Source organism: Ptychodera flava, chromosome 11 (assembly GCF_041260155.1).
Source record: "Ptychodera flava strain L36383 chromosome 11, AS_Pfla_20210202, whole genome shotgun sequence".
Taxonomy (NCBI): domain Eukaryota; kingdom Metazoa; phylum Hemichordata; class Enteropneusta; family Ptychoderidae; genus Ptychodera; species Ptychodera flava.
Window position 1 is genome coordinate 8,175,172 of NC_091938.1, and position 27,573 is coordinate 8,202,744.

A 27,573-nucleotide genomic window follows, 5' to 3' on the forward strand; every position below is an offset into this window, starting at 1 on the left:
TTTTGAATTTCAAATATCGGAAAATGCTCAGTAATTTGTTTCGCTAGTTCCAAAATTTGCATGTAGACCCCGGATTTTTATCGTTGATTTAGTAAGAGAACAGTTGAAAGTTTCATTTTGGAAAGTTTGAGCAAAAGTTGAAGTCTTTCACTTTCGAGGCACATATTACCAAAAGTTATAAGCTTGTATTTGCAACATTTGAAATATATTTACGTTCCTTGGTACTTGGTTTATCAACAGATTTGCCTCTGTCCATACAATGAAATGTATACTATGCATGCCACTTGTACTTACAGTGAAAAGGCAACAAAGTCTAGTTGAAAATATTGTTTTAGTCTGCTTGAAAGTATTATTGAATTAGGATATTTTGTGGTTACCCATCGTGTTTTCTTTGTCTTTGAAACAGTATGGCTGAGTTTCTATGAACAAAGTGCAAGCAAAAGCTCCAAACTGTCTTTTCACATATTACCAGTAGTCTTTGAATATACATTTGGTGGTGACTTGCTCTTATAAAAGTGGGATGTACATATTGTCACTCATTTTTTTTGAAAAGAGGGCATTTTGTTTTCATCATCCATACCCCGTTAACTCAATGAAAAAGTTTCACTGATTGACCATGTTTGTATTTTTTAGATCAGGTATAGGGCCTGCTACCCATTTGTCCGGAGCAACTTTTGCTGTTGTCCAGTTTTGTCTTAGCCCTATATGCATAGACAAGTGCAAAGTTGAAAGGTCGTCCTGAAGCAACAAAGTCCTGGCACATGTTTTTGCCGTTGAAAATGAAACATCATTTGAGAAATTGAAATGGATACACTATTATTACTGCAGAGTGCATAGTAGAGATCAAACCAACTAATGGGAGCTACAGTGCCAATACCTGTATGCACTATGTTTCTTTTACTGTTGTAGATTCTACACCAGAGGTCTGTCGTTGATCACATCCATGAATACTTACAAGTGTGTTTGCGAAGAAATGCTGTAAGTGGGACTCTCAGTTCTGTTCTTTGAAACCTGCACAAAGTCAGTACATGCTGGCTGTAAAACAAGGTGATAGAAAAAACACAGGCTTTATGTCAAAGTTTATGTACCTTTGGCTGTTTTCTTTGGAAGATGTCAATATTTTTATGATTTGAGATGAATGTTTTTAATACAGGAAATAGTTGATAACCATAGCTCGGTGTTAAGTAATTCTCAATTTTCATTTTTTTTTATCCTGCAATCCATTTAGTTGATGGACGAAGTTGTATTTTGGATGAACGAAACTACAGAAGCAGTGGTAAGTTGTTAATTTCTGTTGAAAGGGTTTGCCACATTGGTGCTGTCATGAGATTGTGATTTCAACAAAAAGTGTGAAAGAATCACAAAGCACCGTCATAAAAGCCGTTTATGACTATTGTTTCCCACAAAAAACTTTCTCACTTTACATGTAATAAAATGAAATTCAAGCCTTAGTGTAAATGTAGAAATGCTAGGCTAAGGGGAAAAACCCAGCAAGTGTGAATTTCTCTGCTGGGAGATTTAAGTGTCATGTGACAACAGTCTTGTTTTTATTTTTAATAACAGCATATTGGTTGCGAAATGGATCCTTACATTTATCTCTGGGCATAGCTCTACATTACTTGTATAAAATTTGAAATTAGCTTCAAGTCATTGTATGACACAGAGCTTTATCTGAACATTTACAGTCATAGGCAAGCTGCAATATCCAATATGTCTCTTTTCAACACAGCCTGTGTGCATACAGTGCACCTTACTTTTGGTTTGCATATCAAGTCTTGTTGTTTAATGATTTTGTCAAGATCTCACTTTTGTTGTCTGGTTAATCCATACAAACTCTGCCAGTAATAGCAAGCCTCAAGGATGATGGTCCCTTTGGACATATCTAATAATGTGCTTTTATGTCATCACTATGTCTGATTTTAATGAGAGCAATAGATATTAATAATGAAAATGGTTACGAGTGTGAGCACCTGAGTCCTTTATTTCTTTTTCCGCTCTCTTCCACAATGGGAAAGTGTTACGCTTTGTAGCTGAAGGTAAGTGGACAGTACCTTTAGAAAAAACAACTTCAAGTGTCGGTGATTTTTGACATGTCCAACTTGAATCTTTCATATTCTTTTGAATGAAATGTTTCAGGCAAGGGAAATGACAAATGATAGCGAGCTTATCGTGCAAGAACAAGAAGAAAAAGAGATAAACCGAGCAATCAGGTAAAATGTACACTTCGAAACAAGGTATCAGATTTGAAGCTGTACCGTCTCTCTGTCTTGTAAACAACCTTTATCAGTGATCATAGGAACTATCGATATATTGATACTTTTTTCAATCTGCTAGGGAGTTAATTGATTAACTTTGACAGTTTGGTGACGATGCCACACTGAAGTTATTTTCGTATTCGTTTTCGTATTCGTTTTCGTATTCGTATTCGTATTCGTATTGGAGTCACTGACAAAATTTTTTATTTTAGTCCAAATTTCGTACGTATTATATAAAAGTTCTGTCTTTACAGAAGTCAAAGTGCTTTTTATATGACAATATATCAATACTTCAATATTTGAGAATGTAAGTTGAAAAAGATCCAATCTTTTTAGGCCCTAGATTGAAAGATATCGTTGCTATCATTAGAGGAGAGATTTTAAAAACAAACGGCCAGTACACAGGCACTCCTCAGCTGGGTAGTCTGTTGAATAGATCGATTTTCGGCTCGATCTATGGATCCCGTAGTCGATATGCGTGCCATTGTAACCAAAATACTCACTAGGTTACAGTGGCGGGCATACTGACCACGGGATCGATAGATCGAGCCGAAAATCGATCTATTTAGCAATCTACCAAACTATTAGCGCCTGTGGGCCAGTAGTCTTTGGAGGAAAGATTTTTTAAACAAACATCATTTTCGTATTCGTATTCGTATTCGTTTTCGTATTAACTTCTATCACAACAACCAACTTCAACATTCTGTTGACATCATTAGTATCGATAATGGAAATTTAGCTGACCCGCCCAATTTGACGAGTTGTAAACTTAAAAGGTAATTTTTTGTTTTAAACTGATATCTCTGAGAAAGTGATCGTCATAACGACAGTGAATGCAGGGCTCAACGTTATCGCATGCCCGTAAGTCGAAATTTTAGGGGCAAACCTTGGACCTTGAAAATATTAGAGGCTTTTGTAGTGTCACGAAAACCTTAAAATTATATATATATGACATGCTATATTTAGACTGCTGTCGCAAAGGAAAAGGCGATGAATAAAATGGTATCATAGGCCTATGTCCCGATCGGTACATTTGTTTCCCCAATAAAGATTAAATTAATGTGTGAGCTGTTGTCAGAGTCTTTACTTGAGTACGGCCCATCTCCTTTTCTTCCCTTGCGTTTGCGTCAACTGTCATTGCCAGAACATGTTAATCAACTTGCGTTATGATAAGATACACCAGAATGCATGGAAATTAATTTGTATCGCGAAATATCGAGAAATACCTGTATTCTATGATAAATAGGCTTCAGCTAGTCTAGTAGCTGTCGCAACTGGCTCGATCGGTTTCCGTCATTTGTTACTGTGCGATCCAGTTTTAGTGTTACGCAGTTTGCCCCGCTCTACAACTCCGTTCTGCAGGTCACTCCAAAAACTTTCAGCAGTACTATTTTGGGGGACCAATTAAGCCGCTAGCCGTAGATAGCTACTTTTTTCAACAAAAACTCTGAATAGAAATGCAGCAACTATCAACTTTCGATAGATATTTTGTAGGCAAGAGAACAAAACTCAAACGTATATGCGCATTGAATCCTAGCTGTGATATGCAGCGGTACTTGTGGCGTGTATCGAACTCGCTCGGGTCATTGAGGTCATCGCCACAGTCCCATCCATGGTCTGTTCATGGAAGTTTTTACATCCATGGTCTGTTCTACATAATTGCAGTCGCTACCAGACAGATTTGCCATGATATTTCAACAAAGTTGCTTGCTATTTAGATCTAGCTGAAAACAAAAACCTTTATGAAACATGCTAATCTAGTCCAAGCTTGATGAAATCGATGCTTTTATCTGCTTTCCAAAGGACGATTTCCGGAAATGGTCTAGCCGGTCACATGCCACTAACGCAAATATTCATTACGCACGTGAACGCATGAAACATGTTGCAGTTACTGGTTGCTTGTTTTCCCTTGTCAGCTATATTTTGATGACATTTTATGCTGGGATTATGATTGGTTCAATTGCAATGATGTGACAGCACTAAAACTGCTTCTGATACTTGATTGGATTGTAGTAAAATTTATCATTAAATTCATGGGATATTTTGACAGATCATTCAAGATAACATCAGCAGACACATTGGCAGCGCTGTGCAGTGGAGGAGAACGCGCTCAAACCTTTGAGTAACTCCGCTCAACGGCTATCTTATTCAATGCGTATTTTGGGTCGCGGCCTTTCGGGACAATGCTCCGTGAACACTGAGCGAATACAATTTCATCACGTATACGGTATGGAGAAATGTCTTGAAAAAAATCAGTCGCAATCTCATAAAATTTGGTCGCCTATGCGACTGAAAATGGTCGCTACTTTGAGCCTGATTGAATATAATACATGAATTATCGGTCGGTCTGGTTTTATGTTATTATTGCTCACATCTTTACTCTGAAAGTTAAACTACCTATTGTGATTGATTTCTGTTACTTTCTCCCCTGTAGCAGCACGTACAACTTTGTCGTAACTTGCAATTTTGTAATTTTTGCCTTACCGCACTCACTGAGTTTTGTAAAGTATTGTATTGTATGTTGTTATTATAAATTATTTCAGGTCTACGTAGAGCCATATCAAAATGAAGTAAAATACTTGAAATACAAATTGTAAATGGATATGATTATTCTAATGTGAGTCCCAAAAGGATGACCGGATATAACAGTTTTCACATTTTTTTATTTAGATGGTTGTCCTGGACAAGTCCCCCGTTCATCATAGCTTTCAACAGTCACCCGTTTTGCAGCGCCTCACAAAAATGTGCCCTCCCCGCAAAACAATGGTACAGTCCAGGGCAGCTCCTTTGCATCCGCTCTCACGAGTCCCATTACTTGGCACTGACCACCTGATTTCGGGGTGCATCCAGCTGCCCGGTCAAGAGACATGGCAAGCGAGGATGCTGCCTTACCAGATCCCAACCGATTTTAAGTATGTTATTTCAAATAAAATGAGGTGAACAAATTCTTTAAAATCTACAAATGCAAATTTATGTAAATTTAACCAAATTTGGCAGATGAAATTACGAATCAAATTATCACAATATTTAAACCTCAGTAAATATCGTATATTGCACGTTTCATACCTGAAACCTGGACTAAAAATAACATTTTCTGTCAGTGACTCCAATACGAATACGAATACGAATACGAAAACGAATACGAAAACGAATACGAAAATAACTTCAGCATCGTAGTTTTGGTGGCATGCCACACTGAAAAATGACTCCCCAGTGGACTTAACAAGTGCAAACATGTCTGTTGTTCCGAGCAGTTTGGAAAGTTGTTGACCCTATACTGTGCAACTTCCAAAATAATGCTATTGAACATGTGGAGACATTACAGCTTTAAGAAAGACTTTATGATAATGAGAATGCTTGAGATTAATTCCCTGTTATGATAACACTTAACATTCTGAAAGGAAAATTGCATTCTTTAGTACAAATTCCTGAAATTACTCTTTTTCCATATTTTTAGCTTTTATTTATAAAATTTTTGTAGTTTCTATTTCTTTCAATATTTCCCAGTCTTTTATATGTCAGGAGAATGGAAATAGTAATAAATTTGCATATCATTGCCAATCCATCAGTGTCCTACATGTATTGAACAATATTGAACAATTATATGCGTTTCGAAGATTAGCATATAAATACTATCTATTCGTTACATAAGAGAATTCCTTTGATTGACGTTTGCGTCACCAGGTGTTGAATGCGTATATATTGGTGTAGAGGTCTTTTGTCTTCAGTCTCGGTCGAAACTCCACACAAGTATTTTTATGTGTATATTCTCTAAATCTTGAAATGTAGTTATATAGGTCTTGTAAGTCTGCTGCCTTTTGACAATACGTTGTAAAGGGGGAATTATGTAATAAACGTGGTGAGTTTTTCGAGGGTACGCAGTACGCTTGTGGGGTGTGACGACCACCGCATACCGTATATTATCTCTGTTGTGTATCATTTAGTTATCATTTCTCGAAGTTCAGTATAGATTCCAATAATCTTTATTTCCATACAATAGGAATGCTATTCTAACAGCAGAGACCTCGGCCAAGAAAATCAAGCGTCTCAGTGAAACAATCTTCCAAGAAGTGCATGAAATAATGGAGGAAGAGGAAGAGAGGTAACCTATTTAAACGAAAGATTTTATGAAGATCAGTGATGAGGGCTCTATTCACTGCCCTACAGTGTGAATATTCGTACTGAAGCACTACTGTTTGTTCTGGCAGGAGAGAATACTAAAACAAAAGACATTTGTAAGAGTGCCTCATGAGGGCGCTGGAATACAAGCAGTTATTCTCATGTCCCTGATAATTGTTTGGGGAGTTGTTAGGACACCAATGTGGGATCAACTTGTTCTCACTCTCTCTTGTATTATTATATGAATGAGACGCATTTTCATTTGATGAAGCCATTGTCTCGTGACAAGGCATTTTTTTCATATTCTTCGAAAAAGTACTCTCTACTTTCGCTTTTTCAAGCCAGTGGACTTACCTACTTTATCATTCTGTGACACAGAATGAACCTTGTGGCCTGTATGTCCTAGTGTCTGAAATCTTGCGACGATATTTGAACAATAAATGAGCTGAGTCTTTTTTTCTCGTATCAAGTGCCGACACTGAAAGTGAGGGACCAAACAGACTTTACAATTTGTTGGCAGCAAGAAGGAAGACACAACATGCGCAAAGGCCACAAGCAGGCCCAGGTGATGGGGAGTCAGATGGTAAGGAATAAACCAGGAAAACTGTTAATCATGCCAGTAGGGTTAGGGTAACCGTGATTATATATTCAAACCTGTGTATAGTGGTCACCCAGGGGTCCATGAAGAATTGACTGCTTGGAAGTGAACGTTTTGTAAATGATAGGGGTGGTATCAGGGTAGGTGATATGTGCTGCAGTGAATTTGGGTTCGGACCTGTATATTATGTCAAACTTAAAGATCATAAGTCAATAATGACGCTTCATTTCTGAAAAAAATTATTCATGTAGAAATGTAGGATTGAAAGTTTGCTAATTGAAAGTTCGATCAAAGGTTTAGTTTCTCAATTTCAAGGTTAGAATGAAAGATTTGTTGCTTGAGGGCACTTGGGGAGAGATTGGAGAGCGCCCTCTAGCAACATATCTTTCAGTCTACTTCAAGGTGTGTACTACCTCAAGTATAAAATTTTCCTGTCCGTTTTCAATCTCTGTACACTTTATTCAACCTGTATTTCAGACACATCACTGATGGGAGATGCAGAGAACTGGAAGAAAGCATCCCAAGAAGTGAAACAGGCACTCACCGAAGCCAGCAAGACTGCTCGCAATGCCAACGTCAAAAATGGTAAGACTCAAAATGAGGGACATCACTTATGAACGGTTAATTACCTCCTAAATTGTCAAACCATTTGACAATTGCCAAAATCATATTAACATTATACATAACTCGGAATGGTGCACCTTAAGAATACATGGCTCAGTCCTTGTTTTGAAAGAATTAAGAGTTTCTTAGGGAGCCTTATTTGGCTTTGTGATGCAACTTGACACCCTAGAATTGTGTTGTGCCCAATATTCCTCAGTCCAACATACCAGAATTTCAGAGTGAGAGCAGAAAGCGAACTGTTGTGGATGATCTTTGTTTGTTAGATGTTTGTTTACTCTTGTATCGTATCAGCTGCCAAGCAGGCGCTGAAACAGTTCAATTTCATCTGCATCGCCATGGAGAGACGAACAAAGAGGCAGCACAGTTTGGACAGGAGATGCTGGACTGCCAACTGAAGATAAACCAGGTGACCAAGGCCAACGAACGTCTTCAAAATGAGCGGGACAGACTGAAGATGAGTTTGGATGACTGTAACATGCGTTTGGAAAAAAGAAAGTATCAAGTGGTTAGTACTATAGGTGGCAGCTCCCATAATCTGTATCAAAAATATCTCTTGGTGATTCTGGTTCTGCATAGCTGTGTGGTGAAGCGTAAACCATTAAATTATGGCATGGGATGATCACAAATGACACAAATCTAAGGAGAAAAATTATTGTTTCAACAATACATATTATATAAATTACAAAAAATGACAAAAGTGTTGAATTTTAGAAACCAGTGTCTGCCTTCTCTATAATTCTATTTAGCCTAATCTTTTGGTGCAAAAATAAAATAATAAATAGAAATAATAAAAAAAATTTCTGACTACCCCTTCCTAAACTCTATAGGTCCATCAGTAATCGAAAGGTGTAAGGATCCAGGATCAAGACCTGTTGTTTGTCATACAATACTATAAATGCATCATGATATATGTGATTGTGGCATTTTTGAATCAAACTTTTTTTCACGTTGAATATTCATACCTTTTGATTGGCAAGAATGAGTGAGTTCAACAGTTTGTCAGATATTTTCTTTGAAATTTTACTTGACTGTTCTCAGGAAGACCTTGAACAGAAGAACAACGAATTGCAGGAATACATTGAAGCTCTGGAAGAAGGCGGAATCTGGAAGAGACCCAGCACCGTGACAATACCTCCTACTCCAGAAATTCCGCTTATAGATGGTAAGTCCTGTTGTGGAGTCTCCAATCACCAAAGCACTGGTCTGGGACTGGACTGGGACTGGTTCGGTTTGTGTCTGCATGCAAACTGATATGCAAGTAATGTATTTCACAAGAAATACCAAAGACTGGTCATAATAATAGGACTCTACTTCTATTGATATTACATATTCATGAGGGGCGTTGACTTCAGAAGAGAGCACATACTAATGATAAATTAAAAGTATACCATAATTTCAACATGTGATAGCCAACATCATCTGCTACAGAAACACAAAAACTCCACAATGCAGGTCAGCAAAGGTCAAATGATTGCCTCGTGCCATGATTGGTTGTGTTTTCTCTACTCATTTGCATATATGTCCCTAAAATATTTGTCATTTGCGCAGATTAGAGCAGCAATTTTTTAAATTGCATTTACAGAGTGTTTCACTCTCATAGTATTGCACATCTATAATTGTTTGATTTTCAGTTGTTAACTTCTCAATGTACATGGTAAGTTTTTAAAAAGTCTCCTACAGATCTGTTTGTCAGATATATTTTCTGAATTTAAAATAAAAATTCTCATTTTTCACCTCTAAGAAAGTGGGGATGAGCTGGCCCAGTACAAGAGTGAAAATGAAGCCTTGAAACGCATGGTTCAAGAGTTAAGGAACGAAAACAAACAAATCAAGGACAGGCTCAGCAAGTTGAGTGTGCAGGTTTCCAAGTTACAGAACGGACTCATGTTAGCCAAAGGTTAGATTGACAATTTTAGTTTATTTTTGAATGCCAAAAAGCTCAATTAGCAGTGTCAACTTTGATCTATTTTCAATCTGTTTTTGTTTCCTTGCATAAAATACAGTTTTTTTTCACCACTCCTAAATCATGACATAATGCTTGGTGTCCAGCATATCACAATGATAACACCATTGAAAACAATGAGTTTTGGCCCGAACCATTGTGGTGAGAAGGTTATATCAGGAAAAGAATTTGTACAACATGAAAATGTCAAGTGCCCATTAATCTTCAAAGTTCTGACAGTCAATAAAATTTCTGTAGATTATTGTTTCATGATGATGCCAAATTCATTTCAGAGAATGCCAAGCACATGGAGAAACAACTTGAACTTTCCAAGACTGAGAAATCAGACCAGCAAAGTGAATGGCAGACCTTGAAGGATGATCACACCAAAGTTGAGAAAGAGTTGAAAGATACTGTAAGTGAGAAAGGAAGGCATCACATTATAAAGTTAGACATTCCAACCAAACTACATGCAGAGACTAAAACAAGCTGTTTTACTCACAACAAAGCACCTCTATTAGTTTTTTCCTACCAAGCAATATTGTTATTCTTCCGAAGATATTTCACAGCTTTTGACTGAAAGCTCCATGACCACTAACTATGTATGTATTTTTTGTATAATTTGTTTTTCTTCTTACAAAATCATGTCTGAATTGCAGGCTGTTAAGCTTATCAACACAGCCAGTGTATGTGTACCGTCTAGTTTGGGTGTTGAGAATGGCATTACAGTCAGAAGTAGAATTCTTTTGTCAACAGTTACTATGCAAATTGTACGCAATATGCTGTATTTACTGTGTTCAGAGCCACTGAAATGACCGCTTTTCCCCCCCAGATTGCTCAACTTGAACGTGACATTGCACTTCTGAAGACAGAAATCAAAGGAAAGGATGAAGCCATACAGTTTCAGGTGAGAAGTATTTCTGAATTCAGGAAAACACATAAATTTTGAAAAAGTTTGAAAACTTAAGACCAATAACATCTCTTTTTTACATCATAGTAACAGAATTTACATCACTTCTGTTGATTCAATGTATATTGTCACAGATATCTGCCAAAATGTTTTGTTTTCCTCTTTTAGATAATACACACAGTCATTGTCACTTGTACATTTATTTTCTGTAATTGTTTATATTACAGTCACATTGCAGGCCAGAGATGGAAAAAAGTACTACCAGACACAGCACTCAATTTTCATTGTGATAGACACAAAGTTTTTATTACGTTCTCACAAATTTAACATGTCCAAAAATTGACTACAATATTAGCTCAAGAAACTAATTTTACTCAGCTATCTAGTTGTATTACATGATGAACCTTTGTCAAATTTTAACATTTTGCTTTCTTCATCATTCAAACACATCTCAGAAACGTAAATTATTATTGTGCATTTAACTTTTTTCAAGGTAAGATGTTGGAAAAATCTTCAAAATGAAAATGTTTGGTGGATTTCTTTATTGATGCCTCAGAATTAAATTAGAATAGAATTAGTTTTTTAAGTGAAAACAATGTCAACTTTTATCTTGTTTTATAGGAAAAGAGACTGAAAGAAGTGACCCATGACGCACAAACGACTTCTAAGAAGGCAAGACGAGCATCCATCATGGCCAAGGGGAAAGTTGGGAAAATGGCCACTGATGATCTCAGTGACGATCGACAAGCTGTCAACCGACTGAAATCAGACTATGAGGCAGAGATCAATAGAATGAAAGAGCACCTTTTGAAAGAAAAACAAAGGTCAGTGTAGTGTGATATGTGTGAGGGCGCTATTTATGAATCTGCCAAGCACTGAATGTTTGCCATTTCGTTTGAGTAAATTTATCTTTTCTGAAAAAAAAACCAAAACTACATACATGTATTTACTATGCCATGTTTGAAATTGAAGATTGTAAAGCCACAAGAAAACTAATATATGGCTTTTAGAAAAAAGTAAAAGAGTAAAGAGTCTTTTTCTCTTAAATGAACACCACAGGTGTGAAGCTACACTGCGCCGCCAAGACCAAGAACTGAATAATAGACTACAAGGAATCCATAAAGAGTGTCTTCATCTTCTCAGAGCTATCAACAGATTCAAAGAATCTATGGCAGTGATCTTTGACAGGGAAGGTGATGTATAACACCTTTCAATTATTTTTTTTTTTTTGTTTCCACCTGTGTGAAAAAAGAAGTGATCATTTTAATAAAGTATCCAACATTTCATTAAATGCCAAACTTTTTGAGGCCAACATCAATCAGCCAAAACAAGATGTGAGTTCCCAATTTTGTACTCTCTGATCAAGTCAGTACAAATAGGAAGAAAAGTTGACAAAACGCTGAACCAGTTTGTTCAGATATTAGCAAATGTCGGCCATCATGTGGATTAGAATTTGTAACAGATTATTTTCAACAAATTTTACGTAGTTGTGAAAGCTATATATCATCATTAATTTTCAACTTAATCAATTTTTTTGTTTAAGACTTTCGAAGAGAGATGTTCATATTTCTGGAGTATGTATTGATAGCCATCCTTTTCACCAGCATATTGGTATAACCCTTATTGCTTTATGCTTTACAGTCTGTCTGCCACTGCCAAATTTTTGATTGACTCATATATTTTTAAAAACTAGGTTGTGAATGTTTTTTTTTCATCTGATTCAGGTTTGCTTGATCTGGCTCATGAAATGAGAACAACTATGAAAGATCTACCCACTGATGAGGTAAGAGCAAAAATGGTAAACGTATGTGGCATGTATATTTGCTCCCCTGTCATCCTTGAAATGTTTTCTTGGTAAAACTTCATAATAGACTAATTTTTTAGCATTAAAATCAATTATTCACTTTTCCATGATGTTTGGATATCTACTAATTTTTGTTTGTTTGTTTGTTTTATGTTCTTTTCTTAGCTCACCCTTCCTCAAGACACCAAAGTCATGCTGAACACGGTGTCTGGCCTGGCCACAGAATGTAAGTTTTGTAACAATGGTCTAATCATCAGACCAGAACAGATTCAGTAACCATCCATCATCGAAGACAAGATATCATTTTCATCCAATGGTCTTCCTCTCTATCCGTTACAAGTGTCCGTCTATCCATCTATTCATCCATCATTACCTCGCTTTTTGTCCAAAGAGCCATCTCTCATTGACGAGTCTATATTGTTCTATTCTACAATTGACTGAAAACTGTTTCTTTCAAGGAATAATATACCCAGGCCACTGATATTCAAACATTCAAATTGTAACAATATTATACCAGTCTACTGCATGTATTGACTGATTCATGTGGAGAAAATGAAATCTTCACTGCCTTATCTTGGAGAAAATCAGAAATTCAATTAATTTTAGTTTGTATTTCTTTCAACAGTGATGGTAGCCTTAGAATTCAAGGTATCACAAGCCATGATTAATAAGGTATGAACCATGATCCTGAATAAACATACCGGCAAATTTATGTGTGAAAGTATTCTTTTACAACAACACATATTTCAGATTTCATTACTTTGTATGATGTCATTTAAATTGGCGATAGAAAATTTCTGTATGGTTTTCGTATTGGCAGCACATATTAGATTGTGCAACCTAGTTTGTGAATATTTTGCCGGAAGTTTAAAATATAAACAGCAGCTGTATTAGCAACTGTTGGTGTTTGAAGATTTTTTTTGTGTGTTATAAATTCTGTTCTGTGGAGAAATACACAACATCAAACACTTGCTTGTTTCCATGGCAACAGAGAATTGAGCTCAAGGAGACTCAGCTGATGAAGAAAGCAAGCGCAGAGGAGCAAGCGGCTGAGGCTGAATCTCAACAAGAGAAGTTGACTAGAGCCAGACAGCAGATCGAACAGCTGCAAGAGAAACTCAGCAAGGTATGAACATACTTGCTGTAGATCATTTTCACTGAAACAAAACTTGCATATTTCTCTTCTCGTGGGTGAGTTTAATACAAAGGTCAACCCAAACAAGCGGATAAAGAAAGTTGGTTTTTTCCAAAATCCCAGTGGTTGAACTTGAAAGGTGAAAACTATGAAACTCCAATACAATTCAAATTACAACTAGTTGCATCTGCTTAAAGGACCAGTAGCTGTAACTTTAAATGACACATTCACAATTTCTTTGTGTATATCTACCAAACGTGTGTTACATCACCTACTATTTAGCTTGCCAACACAATTTATGTACTTTTAGAATACACTGTTATTATTTGTGTTTGAATTCTAGTCCGGACCAGAATTTACTTGTCAACAATAACAATGCAGTCTACACGTGTACAGGCTGAGTTGGCAAGCTGAATACTGTGTATCCCAACATGCTTTGGGAATGTAGTTAATAGTGAAAAAACAAAATTTACAGCTATACTGGCCCTAACGTGGAAATATCAACTTGTCTTCATTGCTTTTTTATATTTCTTGCAGGCGAAGGATGACGTTCTCTCAACAGAAAATTTATTGACTGAGACAAAGAGAATACATGTAAGTATCATATCAGATGATCTGTATTCATGGTATTTCATACACATTTTAACACCAAGCAAATGTTATAACTCTAAGAAATTATATATGCATATTTGTTACAAAGCTAATCATAGGATTTAAGAACAGTACACTGAAATGTCAAATGTTATAAATGTATGTTGATTTTGAAGACAATATTTCGTATAACACTATGAAAGTAAATACAAGTAACGAGTTTCTTGTGGCAATTCTGGCCTCAGACGAGGGTCATTTTCCGACACCAGTAGAGAGGAAGCTGTTAAGTATTTTATGGTTTGTCTAACATCAACTTTGTTTTCAGAGTGAACTGTTTCACATCAGATCTGTGGGTCAAATGACAAAAAAAGTTGTCAGAAAAAGAAAAATTTCAAATCAGTGTGAAGTTTCTAAAGAATGACCTTCTTATCCATTTTCTTTCCTTTTCCTTTTCGTCTCCTTTCCCCTCTACCTTTTACCCAGTTTTGTTCTCAGTTCCCACCATGCATCTCTCCTCATTTCAAGTTCTGTGCTATTCTTACCACATACATGTACTGTTTCACTAATATCTCATTGCATCCTCTTCTTAAACTTCTGTTTTTTGGTCAGGTTTTTTCCTCATCATACACTCAGTTTTTTCTGTCGTTTGAAGACATGCTTCTGTTCATTATCTTTCCCCGTCACTTTTTTATTTCCCTATCTTGCAATCTTAAAGATCTGTCATCATGCTTCTTTCATCTCTTCCCTCCCTCTCCCCTCCATCACCTCCGTCTTCCTCCTCATCTACTCTTGCCCCTGTAGGAGGAGAAGTACCAATCATTGCTTGAGAGATACAAAAACCTTATTATCAACCACAATGCTGCCCAGCGAGAGATCACCACAATGTAAGTACAAGTTTACACATATTGACTGGCCATGAGCATACACTTTTTTTACCCTAGGGCCTGAGAGTTGCGTCAAATCAGTCTGTTTTCCTCGGCCTACAGTCTTGTGAAACAGATTGTTTTGGGGCAACTCTCAGGCCCGAAGGAAAATAAATGTATGCATTGTTATGCGAATATGGCCAGTCATGTGTTTTGTAACAAAACCCATCAAATTTTCTCACTGAAAAATTGAGACACTCAGCTATCATTTGTCGCAGACGACTCTGCCATCTTCTCTACACGTTCTAGAATGTGCACATACATAGACAGCACTTTCAAACTTCCCCAGTTAACAGGTAACCTGACTCTGTTTCGGAAACTCGATTGGCAACTTCCCCATTGCATGTATCAGCATCAAAATGACAAATATCATGTGACTGTAAATTAACGAATCACAACAGAGAGTTTGGACAGGGATACAAAAGCTTATGTCTCTGTCAGTACATCAGTACATTACGAATGTATTATGCAAGACTAAGACCATTCACCTTAATATTGAGTTATCATTATTCTCTTATGAATATAAATGATAATGATTGATTAATTTCGCTCAAGTAGATGATTTTCCAACCATGCTACAGAAAATAATTTGCTATAGACCACTCAGTTGTCCATATAACTCCTGTTGAAGATTTTTTCTGTTGAAATATTATTGGGAAACAAAAATCTGTGGTAGTTCTTAGGCAAGGCTGCTGTTTTTCAGTATTAGGTTGCCTGCAGCGTGCCCAGTGTATATCGTCAAGACAGATTCTGTTGCATGGCCGCAAGCATCCATATATGTTACGGTAACTTTCACGTAAAATTCTTGATTACTTTTGCCAATTCCTTTGAGATTTTGGTTTTTAAATCAAGTTTTGACTTAAAGGATAAACCTTTTTGAAGACAACAATTATGTCAGCCTTTATGTGAAAAGTTTGATAAATATTGAGATGGCAGTTTTATAGTTCTGTTGAATATTTTATAGCCTTTACGACATGTATTTATGGATGATAGGCACCATACATCATTTATTTATTCCTCCAAATGTAAATATTACGTGATGTCTTGCAGACGAAAGGACCTGATGGATGAAATCAAGAAAAAAGATGCCAAGTTACAGGAGTTGAGACAAACGATGACCCAGGCAGGATATTCCCACGAACAAGCTGTGAAGAGACTCAAGATTGACTTGAGACAAGCAGTAGGTCCTTGGATCAGGGGCTATTAGGGTTTTAGAAAATTTTTTGGGGGGAGGAGGGGGCGTTTGGAGGGTAGGTAATTATAGGACTTAAAAGTGGCATTGCCGTTTTTGACATTTTTTAAGCCTTGATTTAACACCACCAGTGTCAATATTTGACCTTGAAAATGTGCAGATTGTATGAAATCAAGAAAAGGATGCTCTGTGGCCTTGACCCAGCAGGCCTCGGAGGACCTGATGTTTCGTGACTGTTTCTGATTTATTTGGATGCACTCTGAAGATGTGTTATGCTTTGACTATTAAATATACTGTTGTAGGTGGTCCAAAAGAAGCCAGCACACTCCCAAGTGTTCTCATGGGCTCCCTAGCTCAGATTACAAGAAAGCCACTGAATGCAATTTTCCAAAAGACAATTTCTTATGGATTTGACAAGATCTGTGCATAACGCAGTAATTGCATAGGTCCGATATTGACTGTTGAGATTAAATTAAAACACATGATACAGATGGTACAAAAAGGCAATGCCAATTTAGATGGACACAAAAGGATGAGATTCTGACAAATATTGATGTACCATTCCCCATAATACCCTACCCACAATCCCCGAAACCCGGATAAGACTGAAAATGGACACTTTGGCCAAGCTGTGTATTCTGAAAAAGCCATATTCATTAACCATTCCACTACTAAAATGTGTGGTAGAAGCCGTTGGTTTTTCAAAAGCAAATGATTCGAAGCAGTATATATTTTTATAAGAAACTTGCTGTGTGGGATCTTTCTACTGATGTGCATTCTTGACGTACTCAAAAACCTCCTTATTCTCAATGTCAATGTTAAGTGAAATCAACAGTGATACATCTGGCATGACATTCTATTCCCCCAGAAAAGCAAACTGGTACAGTCAAGGATTAATCTGGCTGACAAACTTGAACCGGAGTCAATTAAGTTTAGTCTCCAAGATCAAAAGAAGAATCTTGACAAGTTATCTGAAGCCTTACAAGAAGATAAGATATCAGAGGACATGCACTTTGTAAGTCAACATTCCCCGTGAAACCCTTTTATTTATGGTTATGTTTAATAGTCAGCGAGTGTCTCCATATATCTCCACTCCCAGTATCTCAGGAGACACCACGTCTTCAGACTACACACAAGATTGACAGGTACAAAGTAGAGAGTATTGATGAATGGTAGAACTTGTTGTAGGCACTGACTGAAAAAACAGCAGGTCCAGCAGAAAGCACAAATGTAACAAGTTTTTCTAACGGTGCTATATACTCACTTGACTTTTGAGAATAATTGTATTTTTATTTTCATGGAATGACATCACCGCTCATCTTGCCTGGGTTTGACCAAATCTTTGAAACCTTTGTAGCCTTTGCCACTATGTGCTTACAAAGAAACTACTCTATGTTACAAATACAAATGATACTGTTATACGAAATTTCATGAAAACAGCAACAAACGATGGCCATTTCCACAAAATCAGATGCAACTTTGCCTTAAACAAGGCATTATACCATCACCACAATTCCTTGTTTGAGCGGCTGAATTATATACACACTTTGAAAATTCGACTCTGCTTTTAAAAAAATGACAGTACTGTGTCTTCTACAGATCACGATGGAAATTATCAAACGATCCATGGATATTCCAATCATCCGGCTTCGCAATCTCTTTGAGAGATACATACAGTTCCGGAAATTCAGAGATAACAGAGGTAAAACTTTTTCTTCTCCAATTCTGTTGTCCACCTAGAATTTCATCACATTCAAATTTCCTTTTATCAGAATATCGCATATGGCTAATTCTCTGCCGGGCTTTCAAATTTCAATTTGAGGCGATTTTGTTTTTGGTTGTATGAAACTACATGACTATGCAAATGTGGGGAATATTTTTGTTTAAAGTTGCTCTTTTCTCATTGTGAAAAACTTCTTTGCGCCAGGTTATGTATGGTATTTCTAGCTTTGAAGTGTCACGTCAAGGTAAAGCCAGATGTCAGATGGCAAATGTCCTTAGGTTATGGATAATGACTGGGCTGAACATGTGTTTGATAAGCATGTATTCTAAACACTGTCTGCGATCTGCGGGGGAGTTCATGAAAATTACAGGCTTAACTAATCGTACGCTACGAGATGATTCTCAGAGATTATTTGAATCAATTTGGCAATCAATCACCCATTGTTTGTCCCACTCACTTCATTTGCTCCTAACACTCTCCTATTGATCGCCTTTACGGACATAAAGAACTTCTCACAGCTACTGAATTCTGAGTTCACCTACCCCACCCCTACCCCAATTCATTGTTCCATAATGGTACAGCCCAATAGCTTCAATTGAGGGTCAGTCCATTCACAGTGGGTGAGATGCCTGGAAGTCATGCATTATTAAAAGTTTAAAACCCAGGGACAAAAAAGTGACGTGACATCAGTGCAGATGTTACAATAAGGAGTTTGATCGCTCCTAAGGGTCGGAGTGCTTCACAATTGAGAAATTTCAAGTCTTGTTCATTCAAGCTACGTATTACTCCTCAGGATGGCTGTGAAAATTTGGCACCCTGTGCGTTTCTTTTCAGCCCGCATTGCTCAATGATCACGCAATGCCTTTTGCTTTGGGCTACAGGGGTTTTACAATGAATACAGGTAAGAGAAATCCCCCACAGCGGCAATGTGTCAAATAATTGTGAGGAAATTTTTTCCTTGCTCTCAGATGTAAGCTCCCTGTGTAGGATGCCTTGTATTACACATGTTTCTTTGAACCCTGTAGTCCTCAGAACATGATCTGTTTAAATAGTTTCATGTCCCCATGAAATCCATTCCAACATGTCATGACCGGACAGGTTGTTCAACAATATCGTGGGGGACGGAGAAAATTTTCATACCAAATTTGCAGAATTTTGTGAAGATATTTCCCATCTGTTACTTTGAATATCCAGATAAACTCCGGAAGCAGCTCAACCAGACCACCGGCGCTGAACACTGGGAACTTCGCCAGTTCATTGAGAACATGGAAAAGCGAATGGTAGAGGTAAGGCACTATGGGATGTCCTTCCTCAAAGTCTGAGACTTGAAAATCGTTTCTACAGTCCATACTGCAGAAACAAGATCACTGAGAAAGCCATTTTACCATTTATTAAGTCATTGGTGCCATTTCATATTTTCAGTAATTATTACATAGAAATCTTTCTTGGCCTCTGTTTTTGCAAAACTTGTTTGAAAGTTTACATGGATTGACTAGGCTTTTATTTGTCATTTTCTAAGTTTAAGCTTTCCATATCACCCACTCTATGTGAAATACAATGTGTTTTTGTGTACTTATTTCCTCAAATGCTGAATTTCCTAATCTAATTCATTCATTTATGCAAAGTGTATGGATGAGTAATTTGGATATGCAAATAAATGAATAGTAAAGCATCGTAATGGAGAATATTAATGGGCGTAAAATTATGCATTATCTTTTTTTTTTTCACAGACTAACAAGCGCTGGCATGAAAGAGCTGAAAAGGTTAAACAAGAACGTACCAAACTCTATGAACAGATGAAAGCTATGTAAGAATCACTTCAGAAATGCAATTCACACTTTCACCGATTATTTTTGAATCATTAAATAAGAACTTAAAATTTGCCATCTTTTTCACATATACGGTAGGTAAACAAGAATTGCAACACTGTTGTTTACAAAATTTGTAAAAAAGAATTTTTCCGTGATATCTGTGATAGAAGTTGACGAAGTTTGTGTTTTCCCCTTTTTTCAGTTTTGAGGCAGTCTACGAAGAGAGCGGCATCCTGCTAATCAAGCCAGTCTTTGTATATGCTTCCAAAAAGCCCCCGGAAATCGTTTCCGGAGGTGGGAGTGGGAGACGAAGCTCTGTGGCAATGCAGGTCTATTCCAAGGGAGTATATTCAGCACCTGAATCCCCCGATGGGCTGATAGGCAGACACATGAATCTTATTGGAGATAGGGGGCCTGTCTGGAAGGTGAGATCAAAAGGAAAGAGTTAGGGGTACTTTTGTGAGTACCGGTAGGCTGTTTTGCAATGTGATCCAATATTGCTGACAGGTAGTGTATGCCTGTAGTCCATGCTTCAAACATACCGTGATCAATTTGCATGCATAGTATGTGTAGTGTGCTTCGAATGTGTTTTCTGATGGACAGAACATATTTTACTCGTTTAGAATTCATTGGTTCATTGTGCATGTGAACAGCCTAATTTGATGTCAAGAAATGAAATGCAGTTAAGATAATAATAGTTTTTAGTCCATAATGATGGCATAAGAGCGCACTTTACAAAGACTTAACATGTGAGAAATAGAAGTTGGGTGTATTTTTACAAATGGGGACTTGCCAACATTACTCATTGGGACCACTGTCTTCTTGCTTATGGGGAGATAAACATGATCGAAATTTTAATTCTTCGGCATGTTATTAGTTGATTTATTTGGATGGGATACTGAAATCCTTGCAAAGGGGAAAGTTATATTGCATTGAAGATCTGTAGGGTAAATGGCTGAAAATCCAATACTTTTATCCCTTGCCTTTGTTCACAGATGCCGACAATTTCTGAAGACGACGACACCGCAGTAGTTACCACTCCAAGAATGCTGGAAATGGACGTCAACAAAGAACGCAGAAAAGCAAAACAGTGAGTTTAAAATTGGTGTTTGTTCTGTGCGAGAATGAATGTTCATCCAACAGTTTTGACAAGACTTCTAAAATCATGCATGTCACCGTTTGTTTCACCAGAGTTCTTCTGTGGGGAAAATTTGCCATTATGTCAAAGTTGAAAATCAAGGGCATGATGCTCAGATATGCATAAAACAATTGTTTTTAAAAATTGGTTACATAAAAGGTGATGTTTCATTGAAGACAATGTTAGTCAAAACTTTCAGGAAAAATAGTGGTAATTTGTGATGTTTTCAATATCTTTGTTCCAGCAAGCAATATATTTAAGTCCTTTGCCTTTTTCTGTACATGATGTGAAATACAAAGCATTAGACCTTGCCAACAATGTTATTGTTGACAAGTGAATTCTAGTCTGGACCTAAATTCAGATACCAACAATAACATTGGATATTAGACACATACAGGCTGTATTGATAGGGTTGAGCATAAGGTATCGGTATTGTGAAATGTGTTTTGGAGATGAAACTTGAAACCACTTATATAAAAATGGAAAATTCATGCAGCTGGCACAAAACGGATGAAGACTACTGCCAATTTCTCCTGACAGCAAATATCGTGTACTCTATTATGTATGCAGCAACAAGCAATAATGATTTGCCCTATCAGCTGCCAGTCTCCCTGTTATCATTGATAGAGTTCATAGCTTCTTTTAAGTCACGATAACTAGTACTCCGACTTGAGTGTACTTTGCCGGGGTCATTTCACGTTGGTGTCTGTCTGTCTGTCTGACAGTGATCAATGTTTTATCTGATACCGCTTTATCGACACATCTTGTGGTGTGTTTAATTTCATCTCATGAATATCAGATAGGGAAATGTTTTATCAGATTACAGCTGCTTGCCAGGCTGTCTGTGCTGGTGTGAGGGGTTCCAACCATTTACAGTGTCTATCAAGCCAAGAAGAATTTCATCAGATACAGGATGCCATTTTGATTGACACTGTTGCTTGAAATAAGTCGACCCTTGACCCTAAATATAATCAGAATAATGGTTTCATTGGATGCTTCTTTTATCACTTCACTCCAAGGACATTGACTCCGAGTGGAAGACAGTCTGGTATGGGTGACAGCCGAGTCCCCCTGAACCTGCCACCCCTGGCAACGTTCATGGTAACCCAGTCTCCGTTCTCGCCAGAGTTACGGGAAGAGGAGGAGGAAGAAGAGGACGATTACGACGAAGACCAACTGATTGGCTGGTGATGCTTCAACTCTGACCTGAACACTGTGCCTCTGAAATTTTGTTTTTATTGGGAACAGCTCCATGGCATAGCATGTCATATCATATCAGCTGGTGTGCAAGTGTCCGAAATGTTGTAAACTGTCAATGCATTAAAAATGCAATCGCAAACACAGCCACATCTCATCTCAAATGTGTCTTTGTTGACATCACATACTATGCAAACTAACCACACAAAATCACACCCAGTTTACAATTTCTGCGTGTACACATATTTATTTTCTGCATGGATGCCGGAAAACTGGAACCAAGAGGACAACCTGTTCACCCCTTGGGCATAGAATGGTGCGATCCACTCAGAGCCCAAAGGCAAAGCTTCCCAGGCTCCCCTGCCTTGGTCTAGAATCTAACCATGCACAGGGAACACTGCAACCCCAAAAAGATCACCTGGCAGCATGTGCTTGATTTTGAAATTTTAAGCAAAATGATAAATTTGCTGAAGAGGCAACTCAAAATATGACACCATGGTGAAACATAGAGAGGAGATCATTCTGTTGTTAGTCAGTTAGAAATTGTAACCGTTTAGCCATTTCATCGAAGTTCACAGCCAAGTGCATGATGCCAGACGGTAGTTTTGGGTTCGCAGAGCTCCGAAACTCACATCTGTTCAAGAAATATACACTAACTGTACAAGAAGTGAGAAGAAATCTGCTACAGCAGTATAGAAATCTTTTTTTTTTCAGAAACAGTGAAATAGTTTTAAAGCAAGAAATAATGACCTAATATTTGCTACTTCTGGTAATTTACATGAAGAGATTTGTTTTACAAAGAGCTCAGCAAGAAATAGGAAAATTACACTTCAAAATACTCTAAAATCCAGCATTCAGTTCATTCTGTAAATTTTTGATAAGAGAAAGCAGATTTCAAAATATCACTGGGAAAATGGCATGGATTATACATGTACATGTATATACATAACAAACATATGGTGTTGCTGCCAGTGTATCTAAAACAAAAATAAAACTTTCGAAGTGAACATAATTTACCATTCAGCGAACTTGTGGTTCACCAAAATGTGTGTTTATAAACAAAAAAATAAATTACTCAGAATTAACACACACTTATGTTAAATATTATTCCACTTGGCATAGTTGAAACATCTCTTAATACGAAAGTAGCACGACACAAAACAGTCTAAAACTATTCAAAAAAATATTCTCTCAGTCTTCAAATAGCTTGAACAACTGGTCATTTTTACAGGTACTTACAGTATTGACTAAATTACTGTTCTATTTAATACTTGCATAGACAGCTTTGCTGAAGAAATTTTTTGCTTTGCTGAAGTGAAAAGAGTTGGTGCGGGCAGCATATAGACATTTGAAATAGCATAAACTTTAAGGTAGAATATGCCTCGGGGAAAGATATTCAGACTCTCAAACTTTAAAAATACTTTTTTTGGTCTACCGCTAAGGGGTTCATTTTGAATCATGCCGAGAAAAAGGTTTCACTGGCTTAATTTTTGTGTAAACCAAAAATTAAATTTGACCCTCAAAGATAATGCAGGGATGGCGGCCATTTTGAATTTAAAATCAAATGTGCATTTCTTCTCTAAATACCAAACTTTTAAAGGTGACCCCTGATTTTTATTCTTGATTTAGAAAGGGAATGGTTGAAAGTTTTCTTGAGGAAAGTTTGAACAAAAATTTTAAGCTGTTCATTTTCGAGGCATATAGTACCTGGTCTGTAAAAACTATAAAATATTTTCACTGTTGAACCCTCATATATAGGCATGTGAAATCCAGATGTGAGTATGAACAAGTGTGATTTGGTAACACTGAAAATAAAGACAAGGTTTGATTTCCCTAGATATCCGTAACAGGTTGAAATTTTACCTATCTATACAATGGATCTAAGGGACACTTGGTGGGGAAAAATGAAATTGCAAAGTAAGTGCAATCGCAGTTACTTTGCAGCAAAACTATCATACAGCACACACATGACACATGTTTGGCCATACTTGACTATACTGATACTGTGACAGCCATGTCAAAGGTTAAAGGTCACATTTTGACATGCTTTTTCTATATCAAATCTGTGCAACATTTGATGTGCAGAATGCAAAAATGAAACTTTTGACCCCTTTCACTGTCATGGTTAGGAGTTCACACAACCCCTCATGAAAGTTCTCAAGAATAGTGCTAATGGCTAGAATGCATAATTCTAGGCTCCTTTGCTAAAAGTATTACTTTCCTGATGGACAAAATTGTACACTGGAAGTTTGTCAAATCGCTCAGAACACCCAATTTTTTTTTTACCTTAACTTAAATGACAAACTGATGACAACATTGTCTTTGTACACAAATACACTACAACACTGAAGCTGTCACTAGGTATCTCAGAAGTGCTCTTGATATAATATAGTGTGAGATAACATCGTCGTGTTAAAACGCACATCACTTATGACACAGCTATTAAACAATGGTTGCTATGGCCTGGTGCCTGAACAAAAGTGTAAGTTGTAAACATTGTGTAATATGTCATGGCATTTCTTGAAAATTTCAGAGGAAATAATTTTACATTTTTTGTAACCTACCTGAAAAGCAAAACTTCCAGTAAATGCATCTAGAAAAAGTGATCTGAAATTTTCCATCTGAATGTGTAGCGATAAAGTTTTCACATCTCTGAGATAACTGACACATTTAAGCCAGTTTGGGAGTATGTTCCCCCTTTTTTTAACAATTTCATAAAAGTCTACACATGACATTACAATAATGGCCTGTGTTCCCCCCACCACCACCACCAATAAGTCTGAAATGATCTTTAGAAATCAATGATATGTATCTGTTGTACAGTGAGGGGACAGTTGCTCACCCCTATCATCCCCAAGTATGGTACAATCCAATTGTTTTATATGGCACAGTTTGACTTTACAAAGGGACTGAGGTTGGGACAGCTTGCAGATGGCGAGCCAGGTAGGATCTCTAATAATAGCCTTCTACATGAACAAAGAGTAGAACTAGCTCACAGAAACCTGACTCACTTTAAACATAGGGCCAAAGTCCCTGAAGCTACTTCAGACATGGATACAAATTAAGTATTTCCTGACTGTATGAAATTATCTCACTAAGGTCATCCCAGGGACAGGTAAACCAAACATTAAAGCTGTCTGACCAGCGGTTTTGAAAAAACAAGCGACTCAACAGTTGACAGAGCTCTGCTGTGTTACCGTATGTAGAGAATAACCTTTTGTGACACATGTATTGATGAAGAAGGTGGATATCTTTGATAGCTCATTTCAGGATGGCCTGACCAAACATGGAAAAAGATTCCGTAAAAATACAGATTTGCATATTTCATCAGACTATATTAGTTTATAAATAGCAAATAAACGAGAGTTCATTACATTCTAATTAAAGTAAACAAGACTTGCTTAAATCAAGATTTACGTCATAATAAAACAGCATATCTGTCAGGTTATAAAGAATCTTCAGCTGGTTATCTATATCTGTATTTTCATCCTATTAACCAAGCACATTTTAACTTTCAAATTAACATTGTAAGTAAGTTCTGTTGAATAAGTTGAGACTGTACCTACTCAGAGAAAGCACACTGAAGAGACAAATGTTTGTAACTTAAGAAGTTCAAGGTCATCAAAAGCATTATAAGGAATCATGTTACACTTTCATTGCACTGTTTACATAGATTGCATAATTGCTATAAATAGCACATGAGGAATCTTACAGCCCAGCTTTACCCATAAAAACCCTATCACTTTGACCACTCTTTTAATTGACCACTCTATTTTTTTCCTCAAAAAGTAATCTTATTTTATCCTTACCAAGTCAACCATAAATGGAAATTAGAACTTTCTCTATCTCTATTTATTTGACCACCCTATCATGACAAACTATTATGAGCAATTTCTTTTAGATAACATAAATGGTGGTTCAGAATATATCAAAGTTGGGATTCAGGAAAGTTGCCTTTACATGTTTTAATCCTCCAAGATGGTAAGCATTTCACTATGAACTGTCAAAAAAAGTTGAACGTTCTGATAATTCCACACTAAAATTATTTTGGCTTTGATGATTTCCTAATTAATTCAATTATTAAAAATCATATTAATTATTTTTTTCTGGGTGAATTGATGGGGTTTATACAGTACAAGAATTACACACAATGTAAGTCAAAGTTTGACCAAAAATGACAAAAAAATTCCTTAAAATACACATTTGCATATTTCGTCACAATTTGAACAAATCTAAGTTGGGTTACCCCTAGGGACCTGTATACCAAATAACAAAGCTGTCTGACCAGCGGTTATGAAGAAGATTTTTTACCAAAAACACCTTTACTGAGTGACTAAGTTGGGTTACCCCTAGGGACCTGTATACCAAATAACAAAGCTGTCTGACCAGCGGTTATGAAGAAGAAGATTTTTTACCAAAAACACCTTTTTTGGCATTAATTTGCCTATTTTCAACAATATCAAAAAATTGAAAAAACTAGTTTCTCAAAATCATATTTTTCATCTACACAACAAATATCAAATCAGTAAGTACTGCGGTTCTCAAGATATTTGAGTGGACGGACGCCTCACAAACGGACATACATACATACATACATACTGACGACGGACGCCGGACGGATACCCATCCCAATAGCTTCTATAGACTATAGTCTATAGTAGCTAAAAAATGTAAAACCTCTTCAGTTATTGTCAAAACATCAACAAGAGTCGGTAAACCTTGTTTCCAGTTGTCAAATTAAAGGCAGACTGCACCTTAGGGAAATAGATCTGGATGATAACAGTTTTACGATTCTTTACTTGTCTGTTACTCATGTAGACTCATTTTGAAGCAAGCTGAGTGAATGAAATTTTCGCCATTTTGTTTTTGTGTACATTAAAAATGTATATTCTCCCACGAAGTTAAACACAAGGGTATAGCGGCCATTTTGAATTTCAAATACTGGTTACAATTTTAGGTTGTCTTTTTCCCTGATTAAAAAAACTTTACCGAGAAATTCCAAATTTCCATTACGAATTATGAAAGAGAGTGGTTCGGTGTCTTTGATTAGAATTTTGAGCAAAAATTTAAAGTTTCTGCTTTGAGGTGTGTAAAGGTATTGACCCAACATGAAATACTCAACATTTTAATGAAACGCGAATGTAGGGTTTAGTCCAATGCTTAAAGATTGCACCTACAGGTAGCAATGTGTTTTGTACATGACCATGGGTTTATGGTGCTATTTACACATTTTTTGTGCCATCTCAAGAACAGCCTATCTCTTCAGAAAGCACACTTCTTTCCCTTTAACGGAACAGAAAAGTCTTCTTAAAAGTTCGTTGACCTTCAGAGTCCTCCTGGCTAGGCGGATCGATGAACGATGACGGCAATGCCGCTGCGTGGTCTACCAGCTCGTAGGAGATCTTTGGATTGGAAATTCCGTACCAGAAAACAGTCCAATTACCATTGCTCCAGCTGCCCTCAGATCTCTTGAAATACCTGCAATGGAACAGAAAGAAAAATAGGAACAAGGCATCCAGTGGTGTGTGAACATCTGCATAAATACCTCATGTATGTCACGAAGATTTCTGCCGATATGCTGCTTTGCCACAATTTTGGATATGGATAAAAA

The 27,573-nt window shown here is 36.9% G+C and overlaps 3 protein-coding genes across 6 annotated transcripts in view; 2 read left to right on the forward strand and 1 right to left on the reverse strand.

The window, feature by feature from the left end:
* Positions 1 to 6,912: 6,912 nt before the first annotated feature.
* LOC139144325 (myosin-6-like) lies at positions 6,913 to 16,081 on the forward strand. The gene is made up of 16 exons (XM_070715027.1): positions 6,913 to 6,998; positions 7,450 to 7,557; positions 7,888 to 8,101; positions 8,635 to 8,758; positions 9,338 to 9,493; positions 9,832 to 9,953; positions 10,371 to 10,445; positions 11,070 to 11,272; positions 11,508 to 11,641; positions 12,173 to 12,231; positions 12,418 to 12,478; positions 12,878 to 12,924; positions 13,244 to 13,378; positions 13,925 to 13,981; positions 14,462 to 14,862; positions 15,952 to 16,081. Exons 1-15 carry the CDS (start codon positions 6,913 to 6,915, stop codon positions 14,777 to 14,779), a joined length of 1,899 nt encoding a protein of 632 aa, XP_070571128.1. The 3' UTR covers positions 14,780 to 14,862; positions 15,952 to 16,081.
* A 2,143-nt stretch (positions 16,082 to 18,224) lies between these two features.
* LOC139143437 (uncharacterized) lies at positions 18,225 to 24,969 on the forward strand. Its single transcript, XM_070713751.1, has 6 exons — positions 18,225 to 18,717; positions 19,011 to 19,102; positions 19,547 to 19,623; positions 19,830 to 20,052; positions 20,623 to 20,717; positions 21,785 to 24,969. The coding sequence occupies exons 1-6, from the start codon at positions 18,675 to 18,677 to the stop codon at positions 21,954 to 21,956; spliced, it is 702 nt and encodes a 233-aa protein (XP_070569852.1). The 5' UTR covers positions 18,225 to 18,674; the 3' UTR covers positions 21,957 to 24,969.
* LOC139143436 (N-acetylglutamate synthase, mitochondrial-like) overlaps positions 22,183 to 27,573 on the reverse strand; it is a 49,695-nt gene continuing 44,304 nt past the window's right edge. For all 4 annotated transcript variants that reach the window (XM_070713747.1, XM_070713750.1, XM_070713749.1 and 1 more), the window contains one exon: positions 22,183 to 27,440. In XM_070713747.1, coding sequence (XP_070569848.1) covers positions 27,248 to 27,440 — 193 coding nt within the window. In that variant the 3' untranslated portion in view covers positions 22,183 to 27,247. The remainder of the gene's footprint in view (positions 27,441 to 27,573) is intronic.